A 19,905-nucleotide genomic window follows, 5' to 3' on the forward strand; every position below is an offset into this window, starting at 1 on the left:
AGCTATGAGGAGAGGCTGAGGGAGCTGGGATTGTTTAGCCTGCAGAAGAGAAGAATGAGGGGGGATTTGATAGCTGCTTTCAACTACCTGAAAGGGGGTTCCAAAGAGGATGGCTCTAGACTGTTCTCAATGGTAGCAGATGACAGAACGAGGAGTAATGGTCTCAAGTTGCAGTGGGGGAGGTTTAGATTGGATATTAGGAAAAACTTTTTCACTAAGAGGGTGGTGAAACACTGGAATGCGTTACCTAGGGAGGTGGTAGAATCTCCTTCCTTAGAGGTTTTTAAGGTCAGGCTTGACAAAGCCCTGGCTGGGATGATTTAACTGGGAATTGGTCCTGCTTCGAGCAGGGGGTTGGACTAGATGACCTTCTGGGGTCCCTTCCAACCCTGATATTCTATGATTCTATGATTCTAAGGTGTTTGGGAAGGGTGCTCTAGGTGTAGGGGGGATAGGGCTCGGCAGAGAGGTCTGGGTATGGGGGGCTCAGTGGGGGGTCCAGATGCTGGGGGAGTAGGATTCAGTGGGGTGCGGATCCAGGTGCAACTGGTTGGGGCTCAGTGGGGTAGGGGTGTGGGTGCAGGGGGAGTGGGGCTCAGGGGTGGTGAGGCTTAGCAGGAGGGTCTGGGTATGAAGGGGTCTGGATGCACAGGGGTTGGGCAGATGCGGGTGCAGCTCCCTGTACAGGGATCCTCCCCACTGCAGCTGAGGCGTGATGGGTGCAGGAAGGGGTGGGGGTGGGGGGAAGAGTTTGCAGAGCTTCCTGCAACCAGGGGAGAAATCTGGGGGTGGGTCTGACCCAGCCCCGGATGCCATGCAGGGGAAGAGGAAGTCCTGTCCTCCCCAGCCCAGTCTAGCAGCGGAGCCCAGCGCAGGGTTGGAGCCACCAGCCGGGTCTTCCCCAGTCCCGCCTCCTGCCCCACAGTGATTTACCTCTCTGTCGGCTGCCCTGGGCACCCAAAACATATGGCCGGAAAAAGTCGCATGACAGCTCTTGTGGCTTCCCTTTGTTTCCCCTTCAGAAAGTCATTTTTCTGCAGGGAAACAAGCCAGCCAGATCTATCCGGGGCCAGAAGGGGAGGCAGTTCACCACCCAGGCTTTTCTCTTCCAGTGGCACACTGGGGCTCCATAAATCCTACTCAGCCCTGAGCTAGGAGATGTCCTGGAGGTGGAAGGGAATTCAGCCAAGCTGGCCATCTCTATAGCTGGCCTCCATACAGAGATTGCAAACCAGGAGGTCAAACATGACCATGAGTTTTGAAATGGGTTCCAGTTGTAAAGATTTAGTTTTAAAATGGTGCCCATCCCTTTGTATCTGGGCATCTGCAGGCTAAGAGTGCCACAGCCTTCTCTTTCCCTGGCATCCAAATGAGCATTTACAGCCAGGCAAGATGATTAACCCTCAGATTTCTGGGGGGAAACAGGAAGCTGATTGGAGCTCCATTCCCTACCATATTTGGAAAATATTTGCTCCAAGTCCTCCTCAGTGCTAGTGTAAGGGAGATTCCTGACAAAGAGCCTTCCTGACTCAGAGAGGTCCTCCTCTTCCTCATCGTCCTTCTTCCTCCTTTGCCAGGGCTGGTCTTCACCCTTCCGGGTGAGCTTCATCTTCAGCCCACGCTCCTCTCGGAACACCTCAATGTAGCGCCCACCTGCCACACACAACACAGGGGGAACCTTACATCTCAGGCACTTCCAAAGGCCTCAACCAGACCTGAGCCTAGATAATTAAAATATATGGTCATTTCTAAAGATACTGGGCCAAATTTACTGACAATGTAAGCTGGCAAAACTCCACTGACCTCCTGTGGAATACCACCCCCCACACGCCCATGAATGCAGCCCACCCCATCTCTGTGAGAAGAACGTTAATGATGTTTTGGGGAAAGCATGGTGCTCATCAAAATGAGAGCAACACCACTGGCTAGACACCTCACAGAGTCAGGGCAGCGCATTCCAGTTCTCACGACCCCTCCCCATTCCAGTCCTATTGCTTCCACACAATAATGGTTTTGCAATATAGGACCAGCTTTCATTGAGGACTGGGATAAGAGCAGGATTTGAACACAGGGCTCCAGCACTAACCCACTGTGCCATCCCAGCCACATTTAAATCATTGTTTTTAGGTTTAAGACAAATGGAAAGACCAAGACACTTCTCCCAAGTGCATAATGGAGCTTTGGCCTAACACCAGAAGCAACAAAAGAGCTGCATGTTAAAAGTCAGTTCTACTGTAGCTGCTTCTACGGTACCAATCTCAGTGTCATTTTGTATGAGACACAGCATTCCTCATTTCTTGCCCACTGCTTCTGATCATAGAGCACTGAAGTTTTTGAAGATACCAGATAAGTGACTTTGAGAGCAAGCTTGTGGCATTTGGCCTATACAGCAGAGATCCCAAGATCAGGACTGCTCCCCAGAAGGTTTCTTGCAGGAGGGTTAGTGCGGGTGAAAGGTGCTACACGGACAGGTCAGAGCTCGCCATACAGCCAGAAATACAGATACAGCATAGGCTGCCGCACAGCAAGCTTCATTCACACTGCCATGGTGGGACTTTTGGGGCAGGAACGGGAAGACTCCCCAAGACTCTGCCAATCCCTTGACCTCTCTGCTCAGACTCCCAACTGAGAGGGTGGGTTTTGTGATGTGGCTACTGGACTGAAATCCACCAACTTGGTTCACAGAGGCCAGCCAGTCAGCAGAGGACGACAGCTTTCAGCCAATACCAACCTGGGCCAGAGTCCAACAGCTTATTTATGACACGCCCTGCTCTCCCAACCCCATACTACTTGGTTAGGTTGCAACAGTTTAGCATTTGGTTCTTTAATGAATTTGAGTAACAGAGTCAGGGTTCAGAGCAGCAGCTGTGTTAGTCTGTATCTGCAAAAAAGAACAGGAATACTTGTGGCACCTTAGAGACTAACAAATGTATTTGAGCATAAGCTTTCGTGGGCTACAGACCGCTTCATTGGATGCCCTAAGAATGGAATGGAATTCCATTCCAAGAATAAGAATGGAAGCTTATGCTCAAATAAATTTGTTAGTCTCTAAGGTGCCACAAGTACTCCTGTTCTTTTTTGCAGAGTCAGGGTTGTAGATCATGCTGCTCTTTGTTTTTGGCCCGCGACCATGATCAACATCATTTCCTGCCAGAGCAAAATTAAGAGACAGACCAGAATCCACTTGACACTTTAGCAGCAAACAGGGCCTACAGCAGAGCGTCACAACACTTACAGACCCATCAGGGTTGGTAACGAGGACCTACAAGCTGCCCTTACCCATGTATTCCTTGTTTTGTTTCAAGGCTTTCTGTACTTCTTCCTCGCCACTGAAATCAACGAAGACGTAACCTGGAAGGAAATCAGGTTCAACTGAGCATCACAAAGGTTATACGGATGCTTGTATGTACACGCACACTGGCACTAACTAGCCAGTTAAGCACAACCTAATGATGCCAGCTTTTTCTGTATTAGATCTCCATAGACACGTGTTTATCTCCCATTACAAATTGACTCTGGGCTGAAAACAACTATCAGATTTCAGACAGGAAGGGCTCTTTCATTGAAGAGAAATGATTGTTTAAGATGACTTTTGTTCTTGCTTGTGTGCACATAAATGGTCTAAAACTGATATGGCAGCTACACCCCATGGGTTCCATACACTTTAACATACCTCGAAATGACAGGATCGAAGATGCACCCCCCTAAGGTTATGAAAACAATGCACTGTGGAAATATACTACCACCCCTGGACTCATTTTGGGTCCCCTCTGGTCCACGCACCATCACCAATAACCATGACCCAACTCAGTTCCAGGTGTGGTTAAGAGCTGAACCTCAAGGTAAAGAACCTCTAACTGGAATTTGGTTAACAGTTCTATAGAAGATGCATGAACCAGAACAGAAGCCATCTCCCATTTGACTCTACAGAGCTTGGAGTTGTAGAAAGCAGTAAATCCCACTGGTCAGCAAAGCAAGTCAAAGTGGCTCATTGCACACAGGGAACAGAGCTGTAGGGCAAGGGGCACCATTTTTACAGTGTCACGCCTCATAACTCCATTCTAAGGTAAGGCGATTGGAGCAAGTCAAAGGAACTTGATGTATGAGAAATGAGGCAATTCATAGTGATTTGGAATCACAGGTACAGGAGACAGCAAAGGCCGGCACAGGAAAGAGCATTCCTAACTACATCTCTGCTATCTCCTGCACCCACAATGCACAAACCCCTGCAGCCAGTACCTGTCTTATTCCCATGTACGTTTCTTGCAATCCTGATTGCCACTGGCTTCAAGGGCAAGAAGAATTCTTGAACGTTTTGCTGCAAATAGAAAAGAGGAAAACAAGAATTTTAGCAAGTTGGGCAGATTTCGGAGGCCTACTTTTGTAAAGGTTATGAATGCTGAGTAGACACTACAAAAACCTTTCATAAACACAGTCAGGGACAGACAGAGTCCAAGGGACCCTCTACAGTATGAACATACCAAGCCAGATTCCATTCTCATAACTAACCCATTAGCCTGCAGATACCTAGAAGCCCCTGCAGAATACATGATGGTTTAAGTTGCTGGCTGCTGAATGCTAGACCTTGGGAATCCAAGGACCATCGTTCTCTTCCCTGTTACAAGCACGATTTAAGCCCTAAACGAGGGAGCAGTAAGGCTGCGATGGCAGGGCACATACCTCAGTAACACTGAAAGGGGCACCACGCAGTTTCACTGTATACGGTGTGGTAGCTGCATTAGGGTTGGCCCCATTCTTCAGCTGGACAGAGGAAAAAGTGAGAAACAACATTTGAAAAGTCATCCTTGGCAAGAGGTTTAATCTGGAACAGTTTCCAGACCAAGAGACAACCGTGGCCGGCAGCACAGAGGAAAGATGGGAGAGTTAGAGGCCTGATACCACAGAGCTAGTCTTACCAGCAAGCAGGAGGCTGTGGAAAGGACTCAGACACAGAGGACTCCCTCCCTCCCCTCACATACAGAGTCAGGAGACTTGGATAGGGCAGAAACAGAGAGGGGCAGCGCTTCAGCCCTTCCAACAGCCGGAGGTGGGGTAGAGGGTTCAGTTAGGCACTGAAATACTATAGTGATGGGCACACATGGGAAATGAAAGACAAACACCCCTTCTACCCCTGGACAGCAATCAGGGAATCCCAGAAGCTTGGAGATGGGAGGGCTGGGATTCACATAAATGGGTTACCCCTGGATCTCCACCCCATCTTTTATATCAGCTTCTGACAAGAAGATGTGGCTAGTTGGCAGGCCAGTAGGTTATTCAAGCCCTGCCTTAGAGAGCCTCGAGGTTTCAGCCCTCCAGTGGGTCTAACAGATCCCACATATAGCATCTGCCCTAGTTTGGCCTGCAGCTCTCAGTTACTCCATGAGATTCCTGCCTTATTTAAGGTCAAAGGGCTGAGCCTGCATGCGTATAACAAGTTCCCAGTTTCTGCCTGTTCCTTGCTCAGGTACGTAGAGACTGAGCCCCCACAGTCAGGGAAAGTCATAGGTGACACAGTGTTCATAAAACAGCTGGTGATTCCGCGGGGCCAACCTGAGACATCTTAAAGGGCTCCAAATTTTGGAGGGCACCAAGCACCCATCCTCTAAAATTTAGGCCTCTTCAAGGTCTGTCAAGTTGGGCACCCAAAATCTCTAGTCACTTTTCAAAGTTTTGATTAGCATATCTAGTCAGTTACAGTGTAACCTGGGTGAGATAGTAAAACACAGGATTAATCAGTACTAAGGGCAGTAATCCTGTACATATTCCCATTTACTAGTACAATGCCCTGGGCATCCTGTGACTAACAAGGCATACTAGACAAGGGCAGCTGGTAAGATGGCTCCAACTACATCCACAAAGATTTCAGAGTATCTGACCCAGCCTAATGTGTGTCTAAGGATGTAACAGTAAGGGAACGTACCGTTACAGTCCCTTCAATGGTCAAATAATTTAATCTGCTTTCACATTTCTCCATGTGGTGTCCCACAACTTGACCACCCAGGGGACTGATTTTGAGACAGCACTATGGAAAATTGCCCCTCTGAAACAAAACGCTAAACAAGGAGACATACAAAACAAAAGCCTAGGTATTTATATGGCCCCCACCACTGTACTGTCAGAGCACCTCATAATACCCCCGTGAGGTAGGCAACTATTATCCCCATTGTACAGCAGAGGAACTGAGCCAGACACACTAAGTGACTTGCCCAAGTTTGCACAGGAAGTCGGTGGCACAAAAGGGAACTGAACCCAAAACACAAACAGTCCATGCCCTGTGTTATATCCGGGTTTGCCTAAAATCAGGCGCAGGCCCAAAACTTTGCGTCTGCTGCATCTCGAATGGCTGCAACTCTGGTGCTTGCCTTTATGAGATTTCTCAAATGAACGGGGACCTTGCTCACCTCTCCCTGTGATGTCCCCGTTCATGCCTGTGTTTCCCGGCAGCATCCCATGTAGAGAAGGCACGTGAACCCATGTCTCCCAAGTCCCTAGTCACCGGGCCATCCTCCCTCTCTTACAAATATATCTATTTAGAATAGATATAGTGATTATTCATTGCAAACCCAGTGTTATGGGAGGGACAGGAGGACACAGACCTTTAGATTTGGAAATCTCTCCCCGTAGGAACGGAGATGGACTGCAGCTGCCAAGTTCATATCCAGAGCCAAACTGCAGGGGAGCTGGCACTCACAGTTACAATTCAGGCCCATCTCTAATTAGGTTATACCTCCAATTTTGCTCCTTTCGTCTTCTTCCTCTCCACCACTGTCCCCTGCCCTTTGCTATGTCCTGCCAGCTCTGCCCCTTTTTGCACCTGGGCACCGATAGTTTCCAAGCTGCTGGGCTTCTCCTCATCCTCGCTTCCCCCTTCACGCTGCTCGCTGTCCAGCTGGTCCTCCTCACTCTCCTCCTCGGATGAGGAAGACGAGGAATCTTTCACCACTTTAGATTTCAGGTAGTCCATATCAGAGAGCTCTGGCCTGGCAGCTGCCTTTTCTCTGGGGCTCTTCTTTACTGCCAGAGAGGAGAGAGATGGGCATCAGATATTGCACATGCACACACCCCCCTTTTCCCCAGCAGGGCAAATGGCCCATAGCAGCACGAGCCCCCACATTCCTTTTGCCCAGCTGGGCTACTGCAAGAGCAGACACCCTTTACACACAGGAGGTACCAGAGGATGGCTCAGGTTTTCCATCCCAGTACCATCCCCTTTCCTCTTCTCAGGTCAGATGATCAAATCCAGCCACGGCTGGTAAGGATGAGAGGCTGTTACTATCTGATCGGCTGCTGGGTGATACTGATTAGACGGTCTGGTGATTCCCAGCAGAGAGGGGTCCCATCACAAAAATCACCAGTGCTATTGGCATTACACTGTCTCAGCAGATGGGACTAAACAGGCCATGGATCTGAATGTCTCCCTCCTACCATTGAGGGTTTTCCATACAAAGTCACTGTCGGGGAGAATCCTACTCTGCTAATGCTCACCCTACAGGACTCAACAGAAGGTTTTGGCTTTCCAGGCTGTCGGCCTTTCTCTGGCACTAAAAACACTCTGCTATTTAAAAAGTTGGATCAGCAATACACAAGGACAGGGAAACACACGCTACGCTGGAGACCCACACTCTGCATGTTATTGCGTTCTTCATTACTAGTTATCCATATCACAACTGCACCCAAGGCACTGACATGCTAGGCATTATACAGGCATAATACAGGCCCTGCTCCAGAAAACTTCGTCTTAGCTTAGGACAAGGTGTGACAGGTGAACAAAGGTGGAATTGGATGGCAGGGAAGGAGCCATAACTACAGTAATACAAGTGTGGTTTTGCATGGACTAGCCGTGAGCACAACTATAGAGGAGCTGACTTTGGGGTTTGGTTTACAAATGGAGACCAATAGGCAGACAAGTATGAGACTCTCAGCTGAAATCTGAAGCACAGTACACAGCCAGGATATATGTGCATTTGTTCATTGATTCACTGGAGACTTACATTTCTCCAGTTTCCCCATCTGTAAAATGGGGCTAACAATATTAGCCTCCTTTGTAAAGTGCTTTGAGATCTCCTGATGAAAAGCGTTAGATAAGAGCTAGGGGTTATTATTCTTGTCCTCTCTTGATATTTAAAATGTTAACCACCTCCGAGTTTGCCAAGATTCAAAGAGAAATCTTTAAAAAATAGAAGGGACACAGGTATTTGTAAAATGCGCATAAGAACGGCCAGACCAGTCCACCTAGCCAAGTATCCTGTCTTCCAACAGTGGCCAGTGCCAGATGCTTCAGAGGGAACAGAACTGAGAAATCCATCCCCTGTTGTCCAGTTCTGGCCGTCAGAGGCTTAGAGACCCTCAGGGAATGGGACTGCATGCCTGACCATCCTGGCTAATAGCCATCGATAGCCCTATCCTCCAAGAACTTATCTACTGTATATACTCGTTCATCAGCCCGTTCGTTTATAGGCCAACCCCCCCCCCCCCCCCCAAGATGGATAGGTAAAAATAGTAAAAACTGTATGACCCTTTCATAAGCCAACCCTATATTTCAGCGGTTGGCAAACTTTGGCTCCCAGCCCGACAGTGTAAGCCGCTGGCGGGTCGGGAGGTTTTGTTTACCTGGAGCGTTCACAGGCACAGAGTCCCTCAGCTCTCTGTGGCCGTGGTTCGCCATTCCCAGCCAATGGGAGCAGCGAACCACAGCCACAGGGAACTGAGGGCTCCATGCCTGCAGATGCTCCAGGTAAACAAAACGACAATGCATTAGATATTCAATTCAACTATTTCATAGGGTTTAAAATCATCAAATTTTGGTGTAGACCTGTTTATAAGCCGACCCCTGCTCTTTGATGTGTCACTTTTTTACCAAAACTATTTGGCTTATGAACAAGTATATACAGTAATTCTTTTTTGAACCCAGTTCTATTTTTGGCCTTCACAACATCCCAATAACAAGTTTCACAGGTTGACTTTGTGTTGTGTGAAGAAGTATTTCCTTGTTTGTTTTGAACCCACTGCCTATTAATATCACTGGGTGATCCCCAGTTCTTGTGTTATGTGAAGAGGTAAATAACTCTTCCTTATTCACTTTCACCACTCCATTTATGTCTGTGAAGACCTCGATCATATCCCTCCTTAGCTGTCTCTTTTCTAAGATGAACAGTCCCAGTCTTTAATCTCACCTCATATGGAAGCTGTTCCACACCCCCAAATAATTTTTGTTGCCCTTCTCTGTACTTTTTTCCAATTCTAATATATCTTTTTTTGAGTTGGGGTGATCAGAATTGCAAACAGTATTCAAGGTGTGAGCATATCATGGCTATATATAGTGGCATTAAGAAAAGAAGACAGAAAATATCAATCTTTTTCCTAACGGTTCCTAACATTCTGTTAGCCTTTTTGACACCACGATCTCTTTCTTGAGTGTTAACAGCTAATTTAGGCCTCATCATTTTGTGTATATAGTTAGGATTATATTTTACAATGTGCATTATTTTGCATTAATCAACATCTAATTTCATTTGCCATTTTCTTGTCCAATCACCCGGTTTTGTGAGGTCACTTTGTAACTGTTCTCAGTCAGCTTTTGCCTTAACTATTTTGAGTAATTTTGTATTGTCTACAAATTTTGCCATCTGTTTATCCTTTTTTCCAGATCTATGAATATGCTGAACAGCACTGGTCTCAATACAGATCCTTGGGAAACCCTGCTACCTACATCTCTCCACCGCGAAAACTGAGCATTTATTCCTAGACTTTGTTATCTATCTTTTAACCAGTTACTGATCTATGAGAGGACCTTCCCTCTTATCCTAGGGCTGCTTATTTTGCTTAAGAGCCTTTGGTGAGAAACCTTGCCAAAGGCTTTCTAAAAGCCCAAGCTCACTGGATTACCCTTGTCCATATGTTTGTTGACATCCTCAAAGAATTCTAACAGATTGGTGAGGCATGATTTCCCTGTACAAAAGCTGTGTTGACTCTTCCCCAACACAATGTGTTCATCTATGTGTCTGATCATTCTGTTCTTTACTATAGTTTCAACCAATTTGCCTGGTACTAAAGTTAGGTTTACCAGCCTATAATGGCCATGATTGCTTCGGGAGCTTTTTTTAAAAATAGGGATCACATTAGATATCCTCCAGTCCTCTGGCAGAGACTGATTTAAGTGATAGGTTACATACCACAGTTAGTAGTTCTGCAATTTCATATTTGAGTTTCTTCAGAACTCTGGTGACTAATTACTGTTTAATGTATAGGTTTGTTCCAAAACCCTCTCTACTGACACCGCAATCGGTAATAGTTACTTAAACATGTCCCCTAAAAAGAGTTCAGTTCAGTCAATTATATGATTTCCAGTAGCACCTAGAGGCTCTGACCAAAATTCCAGCCATATTGTGTTAGGTACTGAATGCATGCACAATCCCTGACCCAAAGAGCTCACAATTTAAATAGACAACATGGACAAAGGGGAGGGGAAAATGAAGCACAGGGAAGTGACTTGTCCCAGGACACCCTGCAGGTCACTGGCAGAGCCAGAGATGGAAACTTACATCTTCCAGCTCAGTGCCTTATCCAAACTTTCTGAAAAGCCTTTGGGTCTGAGACAAAGCAGGAAAAATGTCACTCCTTCAGAAAGAATGTTAGGGAGAACATAGCAAGAGGGTTAATTAAAGGGTTGAGAACAGAGTGGCTGCAGAATCCCAGGTGGATGGGGAATGGGAGAGATTCACTTGGGCAGACAAACCAGGGAGTCTGCAGTTCAGATTGTTCAGGCTCCCTGGAGAGGGACTGAGGGTCTCAGCCTTTGTTACCCACACTGAAACAATAGTTACGGCACAGTTTGTATCTCCTCTTTTGGGATATAGGGCTTGATCCTGTGAGGTGCTGAACTACTGCAATTCCCACCACTTCCAATGGGATGTGAGGGCACACAGCATTTTCCAGGAGCTGCTCAGCACACAGCAGGATCAGGCCCCACATCAGTACACCACTGAAGAGAAGGATGAACAGAGCAGAGGGAAAAATTTACTTTTGGTGCCTGTGGTTTCTTGCTCCTCGTGGCATTTGCTCCTGCCCTCCTCCTCTTCGCTGAGCTCCTCTGACTCATCCGAATCGAAGTTCAGATAGTCATCCGCCGGCTTTGATTTCCCTGTCTTGGGCTCCTCCACCAACGTGTCATTAGCCCATGTGGCCACTTGCGTCCGTTTTTGATGAACCACCAAAAATTCTCTGAATGCCTCATCTCCTTCCAGCTGTTGGAAAAAACCACACACATGAGCAGTGAAGACAGACACAGGGGCAAGTAGCCAAGTTTAGATCAGGGTCACTGTGTAATTCCTCGCAGGTAAGATCTCAGGGGAGGGCGTCAGCTTTTCGCCTGCCAGGGCTGATTTCCCCTCCATGAGATGTGGACAATTACGCTCCATTCACGAATTTACATCCAGTATTATAGGATACGATATAGTTAAACCATCTGTCTCACCTGAATCAACAGCTCTGGAAGAAGCACTCCTTCCTAATTAAAATACTACCAATTAAACACAAGTGCAGACAGTAACTCTGAGGCAGCAAGTGAAATTCTTAATGATATAAAGTATTTTGCCCTTCTATGAAGCACCTTTAACCTGAGGATGTCAAAGCACTTTAAGCACACAACACAGACAACCTACAAAGTTCACTATTTTACAGATGAGGAAACGGAGACACAGAAAGGTCAAGTGACTTGCTCAAGTTGGGAATAGAACCCAGAAGTCTTGGCTCCGAAAACAGAATCAATGCAGAGAGTTCTCAGCAATTTCTACCCCATCCTTTCTATATCAAACCCTTCTCAAATGGACAATTCTCACACACTGCTCTTCTCAACTCACCTCTTTTAAGTTTCCTGTTGTATTTTTCTTCTTTTTATCCTGAAAGAAGAAAACATACATGGTTCAGAAAAGCCTCTCTAAGATATAGCCATGAACCCCATTATACAGATCGGGAAAAAGGCAGAAAGTGCTCACTAAGATCACAAGCGAATGGTAAACCAGGAATAGGACACAGGAGCCCCGAATTCCAGACCCCCTGCTGCAGCCATCAGAGTGCACTTCCACAGACAAAGTTACTGATGTACATGTTGCATACCTGAGGAAAGTGAGTATGACTTACTTCCTTTGTCTCTGTGGGAGCTGAACTTGTTTTGGGCTTATCGGTGGGTTTCTCTGGTGCAGAAGGCTTCTGGGAGTATTTGCTCCAAGCTCTGGGTTTCGATGGGTCACCGAATGATTTACAGAACTCTACCTGAAAAGAGACACCAACAAGGAGGCCCCTTATAACAGGTCCTACGTTTTATTATTTCAGTTGCATTTAAAGCAGAAAGGCTTAGAAACTACCATGCTAAGGGCCCATTCAGAACCATCTGTTTATGGCCCTTCAGTGGAGGGAAGTCTGTAATTATATTAATTATTTCCGGACATACTCAAACAAGCTGTTCTGTTCCACTGTCATCCAGTGCATTGTCTCCGTAGAACAAGAGAAAATGTAAATTTCTTAAATAACTTTAAGAAGCATGTACACAACTTCAGCCCAGAGATCTGAGACTTTAAATCAGCCTAGCACTGGAACAGCACTGCTGGAGCAAAGGATAGAGCAGACTAACAACCAATTCGATTTGTATTGCACACCTGAATCTGACTGCTCCTCTTACCATCAACCTGACCAAAACTAAGAAGATCAAATGCTGCAGATCGTGCCCTACCTCTGCAGTGGCTCCCTTCGCAGAAGAACTGGTATGGTCCCACTGAGTGCATGGAAATAGGATGCTGGGGGAATGCCATATTGATCATGTTGCAGTACCCACACGGCAGATCCTCCTGTTCCTAACCCCTGTATGGACCCTGAGAACATATTCCAGCCACTGGGCCCAAGTGGCCAACAGCTCCATAGCTGCTCTGCAGCTCGTGGGGACAGAGGAAGGGGAGGATTTTATCTCCCAAATATTTGCACAGCACATGGCATGCTTATTCAGGCTGGACACTGGGCAAAGGACTCTTTCCTTAGTGTGTAGCTTCCACAGTACTCCTAGCCCTTGCCAGTGGGGGAGCAAGAGACTAGGACTCAAACCCGGCTCCATGAACAGCAGCAGGGATAATTACTAACACAAGTCACTGGAATGCCTGATAATCACCCCACAAACGAGGCTCCACCACTGAAGTATATATACCCAGCTGGGTTTAGTGAATCTCCTCTCCTCCTCTGCACAGACACAAATACAATTAGTTCATCCTAAAGAGTAAAATAATATCAAGTGGCAAACTTCTCCCAGAGAGAGAAACAAACATTTCATTTTAAGACCAACTCACCGTTATTCTGGCCATGTCTATGAAACTCTTGTTGAAATGATTCATTGCCATTTTGGCTTCATCTTCGGACTTAAAGCCGATAAATCCAAACTTGCGGAACTTGCCATCCTTGGTGAATTTCAGGCTGCAATCAGTCAGCGTGCCAAAGGCTGCAAACAGCTTCCGGAAGCGATCCTCCTTCATCTGTAAAAAGAGGACAGGCACCAGGGAGGCAAATTATTTATAGCACATCAAAAGGGTGGTAGGTGGTTTATAGACAAGTCTTTGCACTGAAAAGCTCACAGTTGAATTACACAAGGACTTCATCTTTATGGTGCCTCAGAAACACAATGTTTAGGGCACCACTGCTGTAGCCCTTATCGCCCTAATACTGAAGCACAGGTTATGTTGATAACAGTCAAATTCCCTCTCAGTTTGCAAGCCAGTCCTGTTGTCTCTATATCTGTCTGTCAGCCTGCAAGATCTTCAGAGCAGGGGCTCGGTATCTGGTGCCTTGTAAAGCACAAGTATGTCACTGATTCAGAATAAACAGCAACCCCTACATGACTTCCATAACTCAGCCTAAGAAGTAAGCTCCCCCTTGACCAGGGTTAGGTTCCTAGCATAATGGTCAGTGAGAGTGAGACCCTTCATAACAAAAAAGCAGAGCAATCCCCAAATTGTGCCCCCTAGTCCTGCAACTTAGGGGCACCCCCTAGCCTTTGTCCCTCCAGCCCTACTCCCAAAGAACTCACCTTAAACCTGGCCCCAAACCCTCCTTGCCCTTCTCCAATATGGGATATCTCCCCACACTGGCCTCTCCCTCCCCGCCCCCCCGCCAAGGCTTTAGCCCACGCCGCACCACATGGGACCCCTCCGACTGTAATCTTCCCTCCTCCTCCTCGCCAAGTGCACCCCCCAGTTTACCTCTACTCCCCCCTGGACCCTAACCATCCCTCCCCATGTTGAGCCCTTCCCTCACTTCACCTCTCGTCCCCAGGGCTACATCCTACCCTCCTCTGCACATAGGGCCACCACGCAAGGCTATGCTCACCCAGTTGTTGGTGACACTGGGCACTACTCTAGTTAACTCGGGAGGGTGGAAGACCACGAGTGTCAGTGAAGCCCCCTTGCTCTAGGCCCAGGCAAACTGAAGCCCCTCCGCTCCTTAAACTTTCTGTGACCCTGCAAAACCATGAGGAAGCTAGCACACAGACAGGTTTGCACATGGCTTGCTAGCCAAAGCCAGCTTCGGCCTGGAAAACGTATAAATAAGGCAGGAATGTTTAGCAAAAAATAGTAACAAATAGAACCAAATAAGGCAAGGCTCGGGCAACGCTACTGAGGAAAAACACAACTGGCTGCTTTAGCTAATTGGCTACAGTACTGTACAGGGCAACAGGTAATTGGTTGCATAAGCTTGTGTAGTAAAGTAGGCAAAGATATAAAATGTATACTGAAATCTGCATGCGGGGCTGCAGGACTTGAAACAGTTCAGTCTCCCTGCGCCCTATCTAAAGCTTCAGATAAATCTCTCCGCTTCTCCACCCCATTGTGGTCATTGGTGCGACGCACACCGGGCAACGAACCCAACTGTTGCTTGCCTCGGGCACTCTGTGCTGGCAACAGTTCTTGGAGCCCAACGTGGGGCTCGAGGCTGCTATTCAGCCTTGCCCAGACCCCTCCTGGTGGTCGACGGACTGCGGCGACAACCGACGCCCAGCACGCACCGGTGTGTTCATCGGGAGGCCTCAGAGGAGACGCGATTTGCTCGACCTCGGAGGGCACAACGGTGCAACGCGCCCCTATAGTGGAGAAGCAACTGCAGGCAACGGTGGGAAACCAGTCCCTTGAAAAAGGTAGGAACAGTCCAGTGGTCTGGACTTTCTCTGTTAAGACCTGGGGACGCCCAGTGTTGTCCGGGAATATGGGACAGGGACAGAGTACTACAGGCAGGGCACAGTGCACGCCCCTAGAATGCATTCTAGCAAACTGAAAAGTGTTTGGATCGAATCCAATAACAAAAAGCAAATTAAAAAGGTTTTGTACAGTAGCCTGTCCTCAATTTCGGCTAGAGGACCAGGAACGGTGGCCACCGGGAGGATCAGTCAATTATAATACGATCCTCCAATTAGTTCTGTTTTGTCAGCAAATGGGTAAATGGAATAAACATCTGTATGCGCAGGCGTTTATGGCTTTAAGAGATAGAACAGACGTTCTACAGAGATGTAATTTGACTCCAACAGGACCGGTAGTAGCTAATGTTAGCCCCCAGAACCCCCCCCCCCAATGTTGTAATGGCAGATTCAGTATCCCCTTCGGCCCCCACACCCCCACCTTATAAGGGTAGAATGCCTTGGGTTACAGAGATTGCCCCCTCGGTGGGACTCTATCCTTTGATTACCGAGACCGTTGTGGCTCGCCCAGGGGCAGACGGACGCCAGGCCACCACCATGCAAGTTGACACCCATGTGCCATTCAATCCAGTAGACGTAGCAGCTTTTAAAACACAGGCTGGGGAATTCTCAACGAACCCAAGCTGGTTTATTTCAGTTTTCGAGGGGTGCCTCAATAGTCACAAGCCGGATTGGGACAACTTTAATACCCTCCTGAAAACCTTGTTGTCTAAGGTAGAGCAAGATCAAGTTACAGCTAAGGCAAGGGAGGAGGCATGGCAGAGACACAAAAGGGAACCAAATAATGTCCCCACTGCCGAGGACGCGGTCCCCCAGCAGATCCCAGGTGAAACCCGAATGACCCCATACTCATGGCCCATCTCACCTCCTATAAGGAGTTACTTTTGCATGGACTCCGACACTCGGCTGTCCGACACAACAATTGGGCAAAACCGTATAAAATAATACAGGAACCAAAGGGAAGTCCGGTTGCCCTTTTACAGCGCATTCGGGATGCCATTCGGCAGAATACTAACGCAAACCCCAATGGGCCTGACTATGGCACAGATTTTAAAAACTGCAAACCAAGCTTACAGTCTAAAAAAGAAAAAAAAAAAAAAAAGGCAATGTAAAATACTGGTAGCAGCAGTGCAGGCTGGCACAAAGGGAAGACCCCGGGATGTTAAGAGTGGACGGGGAGGAAGGAACAGAGGACGAGAACGTCCGGGCCCGCAGGAGAGACTTCTGGGTCGCAACCAGTGAGCCTTATGCCGGAAAAAGAAACACTGAAAAAATGAGTGCCCTGAAAGGGAGCGTGCCCCCATGATGGCGGCAGGGGAGCAGAAATAGGGGTGTCAGGGGAGACGCACCGCCCTGCCCCCAGAACCCCGAGTAAAAATGCGGGTGGAAAGCTCGAATATTGATTTTTTAGTGGACTCTGAAGCGGCATGGACTGCCATGAACCGACCCCTTCAGTTGCCTGTGGCAGATTCCCTTACCGTGGTGGGCGCCACAGGCAGAGGCACCACGTGCCCAGTGTATGCCCCAGCGAAATGCGCTTTGGGAAACAGAACTCTCTCTCACAAGCTGGTATACCTCCCTGACTGCCCAACGCCTCTGCTGGGACGGGATCTGCTCTGTCGCCTACGCGCCACCCTGCATTTTACTGAGGATGAAATAACCCTTACCTTACCCCCCGAGAATGCATGAATCATGTCCCTTGCAGTTGAATCCTCAGCTCTACAAGCCCCAAAATGAAGCCAGTGGGAAGACCACGTGTACCCCTTAGTGTGGGCAGCAGGGGTCCCAGGAAAGGCCACCCACCAAACCCCCGTCAATGTTCAGCTCATGCGAGGGAAGGGCCCAGTGCAAATCAAGCAGTATCCAATCAAAAGGAAAGCCAGAAAAGGTCTGCAGAAGACTATAAATCGGTTCCTAACGTACGGCATCCTGCAAAAATGCCAGTCAGCCTGGAACACTCCCATTCTGCCCGTACAAAAGCCTAATGGCACATATCAATTGGTACAGGACCTAAGGGCGGTAAATAAACGGGTTAAAACTCTGCACCCCCTTGTCCCGAAGCTGTATACACTACTGGCTTCTACAGGGGGACCGTATACCCATGTTTTGGTCCTCAATCTAAAAGACGCTTTCTTTACCATTCCAGTTGACACCCCCTCTCAGGAAATCTTCTCCTTCAAGTGGAAGGACCAAAAAAGGGTTAAAAAGCAACTTTGCTGGACAGTGTTGGCCCAGGGATTTAAAAATTCCCCCACCCTCTTCGGCCAGGCTTTGGCCAGGGACCTAAAGAAGTGGGACAATAAGGGAAAGGCCCTCCTTCTGCAATATGTAGACAATTTGTTACTTGCCACTGTGGGCCTCTCTCCCTGCCTTGAAGCCACCATAAGCCTCCTGAACCATATTGGGCTCCAAGGATATAGGGTTGCATGGAGTAAGGCTCAAATCGTCCTCCCAAAAGTACGGTACCTAGGGTTTCACAAACGGCAAGGGGAGCGCCAGCTTTCAAACAAAAAAAGAAAGCTATATGTCAAATCCCTACCCCAAGCACTCGTAAACGGCTCAGGGCTTTTCTGGGTATGGAGGGCTTTTGCAGGATCTGGACCCCAGAGTTTAAACTATGGGCTAAACCATTATATAACTGTGTCAAGGGAACGGATCATGATCCCTTTCACTGGTCCCCAAAAGCCAACAAGGCATTTAGAATCTTTAAAAAAAAAAAGGTAATGAAAGCTCCAGACCTGGGTCTGCCGGATCTCTCTAAGCCATTTCAATTGTATATACGTAAACAAAAAGGGATGGCCCTGGGAGTCCTAACCCAGTTGTTGGGGACCTAAAAACGTTCCGTGGCTTATTTTTCTAAACAACTGAATCAGGTTGCAAAGGGTTGGCTGGCATGTTTACGGGCAGTCGCGGCTACTGCCCTAGTACTCGAGAAAGCCAAAAAGCTAACACCGGAAGGGGTTATGCAAATATATACTCCCCATATAGAATCATAGAATATCAGGGTTGGAAGGGACCTCAGGAGGTCATCTAGTCCAACCCCCTGCTCAAAAGCAGGACCCATCCCCAATTAAATCATCCCAGCCAGGGCTTTGTCAAGCCTGACCTTAAAAACTTCTAAGGAAGGAGATTCCACCACCTCCCTAGGCAACGCATTCCAGTGTTTCACCACCCTCCTAGTGAAAAAGTTTTTCCTAATATCCAACCTAAACCTCCCCCACTGCAACTTGAGACCATTAGAATCATAGAATATCAGGGTTGGAAGGGACCCCAGAAGGTCATCTAGTCCAACCCCCTGCTCAAAGCAGGACCAATTCCCAGTTAAATCATCCCAGCCAGGGCTTTGTCAAGCCTGACAAAGCCTGACATTACTCCTTGTCCTGTCCTCTTCCACCACTGAGAATAGTCTAGAACCATCCTCTCTGGAACCACCTCTCAGGTAGTTGAAAGCAGCTATCAAATCCCCCCTCATTCTTCTCTTCCGCAGACTAAACAATCCCACTTCCCTCAGCCTCTCCTCATAAGTCATGTGTTCCAGACCCCTAATCATTTTTGTTGCCCTTCGCTGGACTCTTTCCAATTTAACCAGATCCTTCTTGTAGTGTGGGGCCCAAAACTGGACACAGTACTCCAGATGAGGCCTCACCAATGTCGAATAGAGGGGGACGATCATGTCCCTCAATCTGTTTGCTATGCCCCTACTTATACATCCCAAAATGCCATTGGCCTTCTTGGCAACAAGGGCACACTGCTGACTCATATCCAGCTTCTCGTCCACTGTCACCCCTAGGTCCTTTTCCACAGAACTGCTGCCTAGCCATTCGGTCCCTAGTCTGTAGCTGTGCATTGGGTTCTTCCGTCCTAAGTGCAGGACTCTGCACTTATCCTTATTGAACCTCATCAGATTTCTTTTGGCCCAATCCTCCGATTTGTCTAGGTCCCTCTGTATCCTATCCCTCCCCTCCAGCATATCTACCACTCCTCCCAGTTTAGTATCATCCGCAAATTTGCCGAGAGTGCAATCCACACCATCCTCCAGATCATTTATGAAGATATTGAACAAAACCGGCCCCAGGACCGACCCCTGGGGCACTCCACTTGACACCGGTTGCCAACTAGACATGGAGCCATTGATCACTACCCGTTGAGCCCGACAATCTAGCCAACTTTCTACCCACCTCATAGTGCATTCATCCAGCCCGTACTTCTTTAACTTGCTGACAAGAATACTGTGGGAGACAGTGTCAAAAGCTTTGCTAAAGTCAAGATACAATACATCCACTGCTTTCCCTTCATCCACAGAACCAGTAATCTCATCATAAAAGGCGATTAGATTAGTCAGGCATGACCTTCCTTTGGTGAATCCATGCTGACTGTTCCTGATCACTTTCCTCTCATGTAAGTGCTTCAGGATTGATTCTTTGAGGACCTGCTCCATGATTTTTCCAGGGACTGAAGTGAAGCTGACTGGCCTGTAGTTCCCAGGATCCTCCTTCTTCCCTTTTTTAAAGATTGGCACTACATTAGCCTTTTTCCAGTCATCCGGGACTTCCCCCGTTCGCCACGAGTTTTCAAAGATAATGGCCAATGGCTCTGCAATCACAGCCGCCAGTTCCTTTAGCACTCTCGGATGCAACTCCTCCGGCCCCATGGACTTGTGCACGTCCAGCTTTTCTAAA

At 47.8% G+C, this 19,905-nt stretch overlaps 1 protein-coding gene across 6 annotated transcripts in view; it reads right to left on the bottom strand.

Moving 5' to 3' along the window:
- RBM19 (RNA binding motif protein 19) overlaps positions 1 to 19,905 on the bottom strand; it is a 143,951-nt gene that overhangs the window by 118,201 nt on the left and 5,845 nt on the right. For all 6 annotated transcript variants that reach the window (XR_012155096.2, XM_073313160.2, XM_073313158.2 and 3 more), the window contains exons 2-10: positions 13,332 to 13,514; positions 12,139 to 12,270; positions 11,859 to 11,897; positions 11,021 to 11,243; positions 6,728 to 7,014; positions 4,681 to 4,761; positions 4,240 to 4,318; positions 3,280 to 3,351; positions 1,453 to 1,653 (exon numbers count right to left, since the gene is read on the bottom strand). Coding sequence is in view for 5 of the 6 variants with exons in the window: in XM_073313160.2 (XP_073169261.1) it covers positions 1,453 to 1,653; positions 3,280 to 3,351; positions 4,240 to 4,318; positions 4,681 to 4,761; positions 6,728 to 7,014; positions 11,021 to 11,243; positions 11,859 to 11,897; positions 12,139 to 12,270; positions 13,332 to 13,514 (1,297 nt within the window). In the remaining variant the exon portion in view is untranslated. The remainder of the gene's footprint in view (positions 1 to 1,452; positions 1,654 to 3,279; positions 3,352 to 4,239; positions 4,319 to 4,680; positions 4,762 to 6,727; positions 7,015 to 11,020; positions 11,244 to 11,858; positions 11,898 to 12,138; positions 12,271 to 13,331; positions 13,515 to 19,905) is intronic.

The sequence above is a fragment of the Lepidochelys kempii genome, chromosome 15, assembly GCF_965140285.1.
Source record: "Lepidochelys kempii isolate rLepKem1 chromosome 15, rLepKem1.hap1, whole genome shotgun sequence".
In the NCBI taxonomy this organism is placed as follows: domain Eukaryota; kingdom Metazoa; phylum Chordata; order Testudines; family Cheloniidae; genus Lepidochelys; species Lepidochelys kempii.